Source organism: Lepus europaeus, chromosome X (genome assembly GCF_033115175.1).
Source record: "Lepus europaeus isolate LE1 chromosome X, mLepTim1.pri, whole genome shotgun sequence".
Classification (NCBI taxonomy): Eukaryota; Metazoa; Chordata; class Mammalia; order Lagomorpha; family Leporidae; genus Lepus; species Lepus europaeus.
The window spans coordinates 56,979,734-56,991,786 of NC_084850.1; the positions used below are offsets into that span (position 1 = coordinate 56,979,734).

General features: G+C 53.2%; 1 protein-coding gene across 13 annotated transcripts in view; it reads right to left on the reverse strand.

Moving 5' to 3' along the window:
- LOC133753512 (uncharacterized) overlaps window positions 1–12,053 on the reverse strand; it is a 212,508-nt gene that overhangs the window by 30,812 nt on the left and 169,643 nt on the right. For 3 of the 13 annotated variants that reach the window (XM_062184186.1, XM_062184182.1, XM_062184185.1), the window contains 3 exons: window positions 3,976–4,073; window positions 1,175–1,245; window positions 137–219 (listed from right to left, as the gene is read on the reverse strand). The exons of 4 other annotated variants lie outside the window; for them this stretch is intronic. In XM_062184186.1, coding sequence (XP_062040170.1) covers window positions 1,179–1,245; window positions 3,976–4,073 — 165 coding nt within the window. In that variant the 3' untranslated portion in view covers window positions 137–219; window positions 1,175–1,178. Of the gene's footprint in view, window positions 1–123; window positions 220–1,174; window positions 1,246–3,975; window positions 4,074–7,402; window positions 7,491–12,053 lie in introns of those variants that run through there. 6 more of the 13 variants (XM_062184180.1, XM_062184181.1, XM_062184184.1 and 3 more) reach the window with 5 other exon arrangements.

Genomic DNA, 12,053 nt, shown 5'->3' on the forward strand with positions numbered 1-12,053 from the left:
CTTGACTCTCCCTGCCCTCCACACCCTGCAGGTCTCAGGAGCACAGCAGATTCCTGCTCCCTGATGTCACAGCTCCCTCAGCACAGGAGACACCTGACTGGCACTGAGGAGGAGCCCGCACACCTGTCACACTGATGACCGCTGTTCCCGCTGGACTGCATCTGTGCTCCTGTGGGGACCGGGGTCTTCCTGGGATGGCTGCCATGCTGATCAGGTCACCTATGAGGGGACAGAGGTAGGAAAATGCTCCAGTCCCTATTGGTGCTCATGCAACCTCCTTTCCCATGGATAAACAATATGTCCCTCTACCAGGAAGTTCCAGCGCCACTGGGAGTTTCCAGACAATTCACTGTAGATTTGTGGCACCCTACTTCACTGGTAGGACAAGAGGAGGAAGGAAAAAGCCCACAGCTCCAGCTCAGGACAAAATGGCTGAGGCTTCCACAAGCTCCGCCAAGTCATGGCTGCCACAAGGCTGCAGGCTCTTCCAGGCTAGGACACAGTAGCCACAGTCCCGGAGCTCAGCCCCTGCCACCGCCTGTGTCCAGAGCCTCAAGAGCCCACTCGTCGCAGGGAACCAAGCTGCCCTGGGACTCCAAGGGCTTTGAGCCCTCCCGGGACCATGGCCTCAGCACTCGCCTGCACCCTCAAGTCCCTGGGAAGCCAGTTCTGCGCAGGCGCTCAGCCGCCAACCTAGAATCCACAAATGAATTCCTCTTGATGGCAGTATTGCACCACAAATGCCATCTGTCCAGTACCCCCAGGTCTTCCCTCCTCCCTTCGTGAAGGAAAAAAACATCACTGTCCAGTGGGTACAAAGCAAGGCTGCAATCCACAAGGGCTACTCTGCCTGGTTCTGAGGGGAGCACCAGGAGCTAAGGCAATGCACTGGGGGCTGAACCCATCTGGTGCCCAGGAAGCCTGGCCTCAACAAGCAACTCCTGAGCTGGCAACACTCAATGGGCGCTCCTTAGGGCAACACCAGTGGAGGTAGGCACAACGCCTCTCCAGGCTGCACTGTCCCCACTACAAATGGCTTCAGCCCTCTGGGATGAAGGCATAGGACCAGGGGCTCTGACCCAATCTTACCCAACAACAGTGGGACTCAGACATTGTCACACAGCCCTGCTATGCCTCCTTGATAGGGAGTTCCAGGACAGGCAGATATACTGACCCAGTCACTGAAGAGTCATTTTGACGTGATGTCTCCTCCAGCCAGACTTAAAGGGTATGGACACAGAATTACTGGGAAGGAAGAGAGGGAAGGGTTACAGCCACCCCAGGACCGCAGGCCTCAGTGCCTCTCTACTCTCACAGAGCTCTCTGGTCTGGACAATCCGGTTCCCACACTTGGGTCAGTGAGGACTGGAGCCGAGCCACAAATCATAGCAAACATAACAACTCTCCTTGCACCTGACCAAGGATCGCTGCTTGAGAACTCCCAGGTTTGCAGAAGGAAATACAAACCAGTGATAATTCATGATTTAGGAGGAATCTCTAGCCACAGTGCGGCCTAAGAAGTGGGGATGGAGAAGGAACAGGAATGAGTATGCACACACAGACATCATTAAGGTGGGTGTCAGAAAGTATGTACATGCAAGTGAGAATGAATGAGTGAAGGGGTGGTTGTTAATGGGGGCCTAGGCCCAGTTGAATGTGGAGCTACCTAGAAAATAATGTAAATCCACAGGTCCCAGACAGGGTCTCTTCCATGTGTGAATCCCCTCTGCACTCCTCCAGGCCAGGAGACACAATCTGGTCCTAGTTCTTACAGAGGCTGATACAATCTTGGGTCAAAGTCCCATAATCCTCGTGGAAAGGTGCCAGCCTGCCAAACCTGTCCTTGGCCCTGCCTGGAACCTGGATAGATTCCACTCCCACACATGGCCAGGTAGGTGTTCTAAGAATATGAATTTGCTGACAGGTAAACAAAACAGTCGTCATGGAAGAAATGCACGAAAAACACCAGCAAGGCTTCTCCAGTACTACGCAACCCTCTCATTCCTCCTCCGCCACTTCCTATCAAACCAAGAATCAACAGGTGTCTACCTAGATGCAGTTGAAACCTGGTACCCCTGATCTCACCACTGACTCTTAATCCTCAGAGGATTCTCCATGAAGGGAGGTCCTAGGCCTAAAGCCTAGGAGCCAAAGGAACTGTCTCCATGAAACCATCTTAAGAATGTAGACTTGGAAACACAGCTGATATCATTACCACTGGACAAGGAAGAGAGCACAGGAAATAGCACCACCGGCAGCACAGGTGGGACCAGACCACCTACCTGCCCACTAGAAACTCTCTAACCTGGGCATTCTCCTAGTTGCTGGAAGGTCAGCCTGAGCACCAGGTCTCCAATGGTCAGACCCAAAGATGGGAAGTGCAGTACCACCACCTCAGAGATACAGGGAGAGAGAGATTAAGTTTCCTTGAGGGGCCAGCACTGTGGCATAGCAAGTAAGGCCACTGACAGCAGTGCTGGCATCCCATATGGTCTCAGCTGCTCTACTTCTGAACAAGCTCTCTACTGTGGCCTGGAAAAGCAGTAGAAGATGGTCCAGACACTTGGGCCCCTGAATCCACATGGGAGACCTGGAAGAAGCTCCTGGCTCTGGTTCAGCACAGCTCTGGCCATTGTGGACATCTGGGGAGTGAACCAACGGATGGAAGACACCAACCCCCCCCAACCGCCACCGCCTCTCTGTAACACTGCCTTTCAAATAAATAAAATAAAGATATAAAAGGAAAAAAAAGGATCCTTGACCCTATGACAGCAGGGCCTGAGCACCTGCCTCTTCTCTAGGACTGTTCCCTGGTAGTCAGATAATAAGGGTCCCACACAATGCGCATTCCTGAGGTGTGCTCCAAATACAGGCAGCCAAGAATGAAGGTTTCCAGTGTTGGGGTACCTTGGCAGTTGCTGTCCCACAGTGAATTCTGCCTCCAGGGACAGTGAACACCAGTGAGGATATGAAAATCAGAACCTGTGTATCTGTAGATACATCATTGCCATGTGTGTTCTGGTCAGAATATCACCATGACCTCTCCCCAGTGTCCTGATCACACTGTGGGAGCAGCCACACTGGCCTGGGTGCAGTGGTCTTCCCCAGCATCCTGCACGTCTGGGGAAGGTGGATCAGCGCCTCTGATAGAATGACCTCTCCAGCTTCTGACTACTTTTCCCTCAGCTCCTCTCTGTCTCTTCATGACCCCAAGCCCAGGGAGAGCCCAGAGGCACCATCTCTTGCCAGAACCTTCGACTTTTTATGGACTGGGGTGCAACCCTAGAGGGCAAAAGGCATTGTGGGGGAAGCCAGGCACTGATTGGAACAACTCCTCCACATGCACAGCAATCACTCAGGGAAAGCAGTTGCCCAGGTACCCCAACACTGGAAACCTTCATTCTTCCGTTCCTGTATTTGGAATATGCCATTATTTTTTTCAGCCACAAAAGGCGGAGGGAGAGATAGGGAAGACTGGGTGGTTCCATTTGTGGAGCAACAGCGCCATCCAGCGGAAGCCGTTTCAGAATGGCGTGCAGTCCATCCACCACATCCAATGTGGAAGGCTCGGAAATGAGGAAGAGAGTTCAGTGCCCAGAGCAGGCACCAGCACTGCAGGTGTGGAAAGTTGAGTGCAGGGCTCCCCCACCCAGGGATCCTGAGAAGCCCGGACTGCAAGGCTGCAGAGGTCGTGGGAGCCGGTCCTCAGGGGCCGCCATGTTGCACAGCCTGGAGCTGAAGCATCTCAGGGCACTGTGTCTCTGCACAGGACGGGAGGCAGCAGGTCCTGACTCTCCCCACCAGGTCACAGCAGGGAGCCTGAGCAGCTCTGCTCCCCCTGCACTGTGTGAGCTTGACTCTCCCTGCCCTCCACACCCTGCAGGTCTCAGGAGCACAGCAGATTCCTGCTCCCTGATGTCACAGCTCCCTCAGCACAGGAGACACCTGACTGGCACTGAGGAGGAGCCCGCACACCTGTCACACTGATGACCGCTGTTCCCGCTGGACTGCATCTGTGCTCCTGCGGGGACCGGGGTCCTCCTGGGATGTGGTAGACAGGCTGAACAGATCACCTATGAATGACAGAAGAAGGAAAATGTTCCAGTCCCAATGGGTGCTCATGCAACCCCAACCCCCTTTTCCTCAACACGACCCTGTGTTCCTCCACCAGGCAGTTCCTGGGACACTGGGAGTCTCCCAGACAATTCAAAATACTAACTGTGCCACCCTACTTCATGCCTAAGACAAGGGGAGGGACAAAAATGCCCACAGCTCCTGCTCAGACAAAATGGCTGAGGCTTCCACAAGCCCCGCCCAGACATGGCCGCCTCCAGGCTCCCAGCTAGGAAGCAGTTTTCAAAAGTCTTGGAGCCAGCCCCCTCACTGCCTGTGTTCGGGATCTCCAGAGTCAACTTGTTGCAGAGAACCGAGGTGGCCTGAACCTTCAAAGGTTCTAAGCCTCCCCGGGGACACGGGCTCAACACTCACCTGCACCCTCGCTTCCCTGCCAAGCCAGTACCACTCAGCCTAGCGGGATCCGCAAATGAATTCCTCTTGATGGCAGTATTGCACCACAAATGCCATCTGCCCTCTACCTGCGGGTCCTCCCTCCTCCCTTTGTGAAGGAAAAAAAAAGCATTGTTCCATGGGTGCCCAGGATGGCTGCAATCTCCATGGGCTACTCTTCCTGGTTCTGAGGGGAGCAAAAGGAGCCAAGGCAATGCACTAGGTGTTGAACCTTCCAGTGCCCATGCAGCCTGGCCTTGCAAGTAACTCCTGCGCTGCCCTCAGGACCAGCACTCAAGCCTTCTCCAGTAGCACACACCCCTTTTATTCCTCCTCTGCCATTTTCTATAAACCAAGATCAACATCGGTCCACTTAGATGCAACATGAAACCTGGTGCCCCAGCTTTCACAACCCACTCCCCATTCTGAGAGGACTGTCCATGAAGGGAGGGCCTAGGCCTAGGCCTAGGCTCCAAAGAAACTGTCTCCATAAAACCATCCTAAGAATGTGCACTTGCAAACACAGCGGATATCATTACCACTGGACAAGGAAGAGAGCACAGGAAATAGCACCACCGGCAGCACAGGTGGGCCCAGACCCCCTACCTCCCCTCTGGGCACTCTCTGACCTGGGGGTTCTCCTAGTTGCTGGAAGGTCAGCCTGAGCACCAGGTCTCCAATGGTCAGACACAAAGATGGGAAGTGCAGTACCACCACCTCAAAGACACTGCTGAGAGGGGGAAGATTAAGGATCCTCGACCCTAAGACAGCAGGACCTGAGCACCTGGCTCCTCTCCAAAGCTGTTCCCTGGTATTCACATAACAAGAGTCCCACACAATGGCATTCCATGAGGTGACCTAGGTGCTACAGCCAAGACAGAAACCTCCCCTCCTAGTGTTGTAGACAAGCATACAGGATAAAATTGATTAGGTTTGTGAGCTGGAAGATCACACCTTCTCCACACCCCTGTGTGATCTCATGCCCCTACCTACCACACCTGTGCACCCACCTACCAATCAGGGTAATTAGGCACTCCCCTTTGGAAGTGGATTAAAATCCTGCAACAAGGTGGGCCCCAGCTTTTTGTTTGCCTCTTTTTGCCTTTATTGCCATCGTGGGCCCTTGCTGCCCTCCGTTTCCGTCTCCGGGATATGTGGCCTTTGGGCCACCAGCTCCACGCTTGCCAGCCTGCCTGCTTCTTCACAGGGCTGGCTACTGATGCTTGGTATGAATACAGATTTCCCTTTCTTTCGTAGGTAGGACCCTCACTCTGCTATGCATTTTTCTCACTAAATAAAAAGCTTAAAACTTATCATGCTGCCTCATTTATGCCAGTATTCAGGATTCTCTGATTATGAGGCAAGAACCCAGAGGCTTATTGACATTGCAAATTTAATAATAAGCAAAACGGTAACATATATGGCACCACACATGGGACCTCTTAGGGATATGTTTCTGACATTACTAGCACCTGACTCAGGTGCCCAATCGTTGGCCACTTTTCATGAATGGGCTGGCAGGGAAAATTCAGACATGACATTTCAGTAATTGGATGGAATCCATCTTAAATGAGGATCTGGAAGAAAAATCAAAGGAGTAGGGCAAAGCAAACAGACAAATTCAAAGAGTATTAAGTATGGAAAAACCTGTAGGTGTGTGTCTCTTTAACTGAACAGATGAACAAATGGGTGAGTAAAAGGCTACTTGGGGGCTGCATGGAAAAAACAACCGGATGTCACACACAGCCCCTGGAAGGAGCTGCAGAACCACTGCCCCTGCCCAAGGTCAGCTGAGGGCTGGCGCCAGGGCTCCTCCACCTGACCCATGGGTGTCCACCTAAGGAACTCGGGGTGAGGCAACTACCTCAGATCCCTGGAGGGGACCCAGGGAATACCCGGAGCCTGCACGGGGAGGAATTGTTCTCATCAGTGCCTGGCATCCCCACAATGACTTTGCCTGGTAGGGCTGCCTCCGAGTGCATAAAAGGTCGAAGGTTTAGGCTAGAGAAGGGCCTCTGGGCGCTCCCTGGGTTGGGGGGTCACGAAGAGAGCGAGAGGAGCTGAGGGAAAAGTAGTCAGAAGCTGGAGAGGTCATTCTACCAGAGGTTGATTCACCTTCCCCAGAAATGCAGGCTGGGGAAGATGACAGCACGCAGGCAGGTGTGGCTGCTCCCACAAGGGTGCAGAGGAAACTGGGGAGTAGTCATGGTGATATTCTGACCCAAACAGTTATGGGAACCATGTATCTACAGATAACACAGGTTCTGTTTCTCATCTTCCCACTGAAATTTACATTCCCTAGAGACAGAATTCCCCAAGGGACAGCAACTGCCAGGGAGCCCAACACTGGAAACCTTCATTCTTGGGTTCCTGTATGTGGAAGACACCATTATTTTTTTCAGCCACAAAAGGCGGAGGCAGAGCTGGGGAAGACCGGGTGGTTCCATTTCTGGAGCAGCAGCGCCATCCATCCCATCCCATGTGGAAGGCTCCGGAAATGAGGAAGAGAGAGTTCAGTGCCCAGAGCAGGCACCAGCAAGGTTGGTGTGGAAAGTTGAGTGCAGGGCTCCCCCACCCAGGGATCCAGAGAGGCCTGGTCTGTAAGGCTAGAGAAGTCATGTGGGACAGTGCTCAGTGGCCGCCATGTTGCACAGCCTGGAGCTGAAGCATCTCAGGGCACTGACGGGAGGCAGCAGGTCCTGGCTCTCCCCACCAGGTCACAGCAGGGAGCCTGAGCAGCTCTGCTCCCCCTGCACTGTGTGAGCTTGACTCTCCCTGCCCTCCACACCCTGCAGGTCTCAGGAGCACAGCAGATTCCTGCTCCCTGATGTCACAGCTCCCTCAGCACAGGAGACACCTGACTGGCACTGAGGAGGAGCCCGCACACCTGTCACACTGATGACCGCTGTTCCCCGCTGGACTGCATCTGTGCTCCTGCGGGGACCGGGGTCCTCCTGGGATGGCTGCCATGCTGATCAGGTCACCTATGAGGGGACAGAGGTAGGAAAATGCTCCAGTCCCTTTGGTGCTCATGTAACCCCCTTTCCGTCAACAAGGCCCTGTTCCTGGACACTGGGAGTCTCCCAGACAATTCAGAATACAAAGTGTGCCACCCTACTTCACGCCTAAGACAAGGGGAGGGACGAAAATGCCCTCATATCCTGCTCAGACAAAATGGCTGAGGCTTCCACAAGCCCCGCCCAGACATGGCCGCCACCAGGCTCCCGACTCTCCCAGGCTAGGACACAGTGTCCACAAGTCCCGGAGCTCAGCCCCTGCCAATGCCTGTGTCCAGAGCCTCCAGAGCCCACTCGTTGCAGGAAACTGAGCTGCCCCGGGACTCCAAGGGCTTTGAGCCCCCTGCGGAAATGGCCTCAGCACCCGCCTGCACCCTCACGTCCTGGGAAGCCAGTTCTGCGCAGGCGCTCAGCCACCAGCCTAGCAGTATCCGCAACTGAATTCCTCTTGATGGCAGTATTGCACCACAAATGCCATCTGCCCTGTACCCGCGGGTCCTCCCTCCTCCCTTCGTGAAGGAAAAAAACGGTGCTGTCCCGTGAGTGCCCAGCAGGCCTACAATCCACAAGGGTACTCTGCCTGTTTCTGAGGGGAGCAGGAGCAGCTAAGGCAATGCACTGGGTGCTGAACCTATCCGGTGCCCTGGCAGCCTGGCCCCAGCAAGAAACTCCTGGGCTGCCCTTGGGACCAACACTCAATGGGCACTCCTCAGGGCAACAGCAGCGGTGGTAGGCACGACACCTAGCCATGGCGCACAGTCTGCACCACAAAAGGTTGCAGTCCTCTGGGATCAAGGTATAAGTCCCAGGGGCTCTGACCCAATCCTATCCTGACAACAGTGGAACTGACACATTGTCACACAGCCCTGCCACGCCAACTTTCCCAGGGTTTCCAGGACAGGCAGATATACTGACTCAGTCACTGAAGAGTCATTTTGACGTGATGTCTCCTCCAGCCAGACTTAAAGGGTATGGACACAGAAAATACTGGGAAGGAAGAGAGGGAAGGGTTACAGCCACCCCAGGACCACAGGCCTCAGTGCCTCTCTACTCTCACAGAGCTACCCCCTGGGCTGGATAATCAGGGTCCTACACCCAGGCCAGTGAGGACTGGAGCCACGAATCACAGCAAACATAACAACTCTTCTTGTACCTGACCAAGGATCACTGCTTGAGAACTCCCAGGTTTGGCAGAAGGAAACAAATACTGGTGATGTTAGGTAGCAAGTCAGAAATTTAGCCTGTGTGTGTGTGGTGTGACAAAGCCCTGAAGCCCAGCACCTACTGCAGAAGCCTAGCATCTTGCACTTCTAAGTCCTGCCCAGACCCTGATAACATCCCAGGTGGTCCCAGCCCTGCCCCCATGGAAAGCTCCCAGGAGAATTCTCTCCTCAGGCCAAATGGGTTACCTGACCTGATGACATAGGGCAATAAAACCTTCCCAGATGGCCTAAGGAAAGCCCCACACCTTGCAGGGCTGCCCTGCACCAGCAAATCTGGGGAGGAGCTTGCTAATTTAAACCCAACAAACCCTTCTAATGGGACTCCCCATCCTTTGTCCTGGAGGAGATGGGGAGGTGGGTAAACAGACTCCCTTACAAACCTAGGGAGTCCAAACAGACTGCAGCTCAGTCCTCTGCCTCTCAGCTGAGCCCCCACCTGGCCTGCCCAGGTGTATTCTCTCCATTCAACCATGTAACCACCCATACCCCAGTCCCAATGACTGGGCACTCTCTCTGCACCTTCCATTCTGATGGATGTCCTACCCCCAATAAAGCCTTATCACTCTGCTCTCTGTCTCAAGCCTGAATTCTTTCATGCCTGAAGACAAGAACCCCAAGCCTTCCATGGCCTTTCCTCTTGTGACAGTGATAACTCATGCATTAGGAGGAATCTCTAGCCACAGTGATCATTGAGGAAGAAGTGGGGATGGAGAAGGAAGGGGAATAAGTATGCATACATAGACATGATTAAGGTGGGTGTCAATATCTTGATAGGCAAGCAAGAAGAATGAGTGAAGGAGGTGGTGGTTTAATGGGGGCACAGCCACAGTTGCTCATGGAGCTATCCGGGAAATAATGCAAATCCACGGGTCCCAGACAGGGTCTCCTCCATGTGCGACACCACTCTGCACTCCTCCACGCCTGGAGACACAACCTGCTTCTAGTTCTTCCAGACGCAAAACAACCTTGGGTCAAAGTCCCAAAGTCCTCATGGAAAGATGTCAGCCTGCTGAACCTATCCTTGGCCCTTCCTGGAACCTGGATAGATTCCACTCCCACAGATGGCCAGGAAGGTGTTCTAAGAATATGAATTTGCTGACAGGTAAACAAAACAGTCGTCATGGAAGAAATGCACGAAAAACACCAGCAAGGCTTCTCCAGTACTAGACAATCCTCTCATTCTTCCTCTGCCATTTCCTATTTAACCAAGAATCAACATGTGTCCACCTAGATGCAGTCTGAAACCGGGTGCTCCAGCTTTGACAACTCCCCATCCTGAGAGGAAGCTCCCAAGAAATTATCTCCATGAAGCCGTCTTAAGAATGTAGACTTGCAAACACAGCTGAAATCATTACCACTGGACAAGGAAGAGAGCACAGGAAATAGCAGCCCTGGCAGCACAGGTGGGCCCAGACCACCTACCTCCCCACTGGGCACTCTCTGACCTGGGGGTTCTCCTAGTTGCTGGGAAGCCTGAGCACCAGGTCTCCAATGAGCAGACACAAAGATGGGAAGTGCAGTACCACCACCTCAAAGACACTGCTGAGAGGGGGAAGATTAAGGTTCCTTGACCCTAAGACAGCAGGACCTGAGCATCTGGCTCCTCTCCAGGGCTGTTTCCTGTTCTTCAGATAAAAAGACCCCATGCAAGGGGCAATCAGGAGGTGACCTAGGTGCTACAACCAAGACACACACCTACCCTCCTGGTAGCTGACTCAGGTCCTCAATTGTCCAAACCCCATCAGTGAGCTGGCAGGGAAAATACACACACATGATCCCAGTAATGCTGGAATCTATTTCAGCAGTGTCCACCCCAACACGGATATGGGAGACAATGAAAGTAGAGTAAGCACAGCCTCAAACACAGAGTATTTTAAGTATGCCAGAACGTGCGGCTGTGTGCCCGTTTGAATGAATGCATCAACATACGAGTGAGTAAAAGCTTATGTGGAGGCTGAGTGGAGACAACAACCAGATGTCACACACAGCGCCTGGAAGTGTTAGGTAGGAAGTCAGTTATGAGCTTATGTGTGTGTGACAGGCCTAAACAGAAGACATCTATATGCATCTGCATCTCAAAGTCAACCTAACAATGTTTCAGGGGAAGCCCAGATTTCGCATCCTGCCTGCCCTGCCCCCTTCTACCTGATAACCTGCCAGGTGGAGGCCCTCACCCCTCCTGCTTCCTGCCTGATAAATCTTCCACAATCTCCCAGGTGCAGCCCAGCATCTGCATCTCAAACACCCTGCTCCCTTCCTCAGGTCTGATAACATTTGCATCCATAAAGTCCTTTGTTTCAGACCTTCAAGAGAAGTTTTTCTATTTACATCCAAAAAGCCCTTTTGTTCCAAGAGGAGCAGAGGTGGGGAAGCAAGACCCATCTCCTTAAAAACCCCCAGCCTCAACTGGACTGCGCGCTCAGCTCTCTGCATCTTTGCTGAGTTGCCCGCCTGGCCTGGCCTGGCCTGGCCTGGCCTGGCCAGGTGTACTCTCCACTCACCCATGCAGCCCCCCCCCCCCCCTCCCCCAGTCTGAGGGACTGGGCACTCTCTCTCAGGTCCTGTCTGGAGAGGTGCCCATCCGTCCTTACAGATGTTCCTTCTTAATAAACCTTGCTATTTTACCTCCCACTACTCTCTGTCTCACGCCTGAATTCTTTCTTGCGCGAAGACAAGAACCCTGCAATTTCTCCGGTAACAGAAGGAGCTGCAGAACCACTGCCCCTGCCCAAGGTCAGCTGAGGGCTGGCGCCAGGGCTCCTCCACCTGACCCATGGGTGGCAACCTGGGGAACTAAGGTGAGGAAACTACCTCAGATCTCTGGAGGGACCCAGGGTGAGACGCGGCCTGTGCATGGGGAGGAATTGTTCCCGTCAGTGTATGGCATCCCCACAATGCCTTACTCCCTCTAGGGCCGCTCTTAAAAAAAGTCCTAGGACTCTGCTCAAGAAAGTGCCTGTGGGTCTTATAGGGTTGGGGTCATGCAGACAGAACAAAGGAACGACGCAAAAATCAGTAAGAAAGTTGGGTAGTTGCTCCCAGAAGATTGAACTGAATGCCAAAAAGCTTTGGAAGAAGATAAAATAGAGGCAGGTTTAATTTCCACAATTTTGCAAAGGAAAGTGAGGATTCCTTACTATGATATTCGGACCAGAACAAATATGTGAAGCATGTATCTATAGATACACAAACTCAGTCTCCTGTCTTCCACCTACATTTATATTCACAAGATAGAGCATCCACTAAGGGACAGCACTGCCCAGCTACCCCCAACACCTGAAACCTTCACTATCGGGTTCCTGTATGT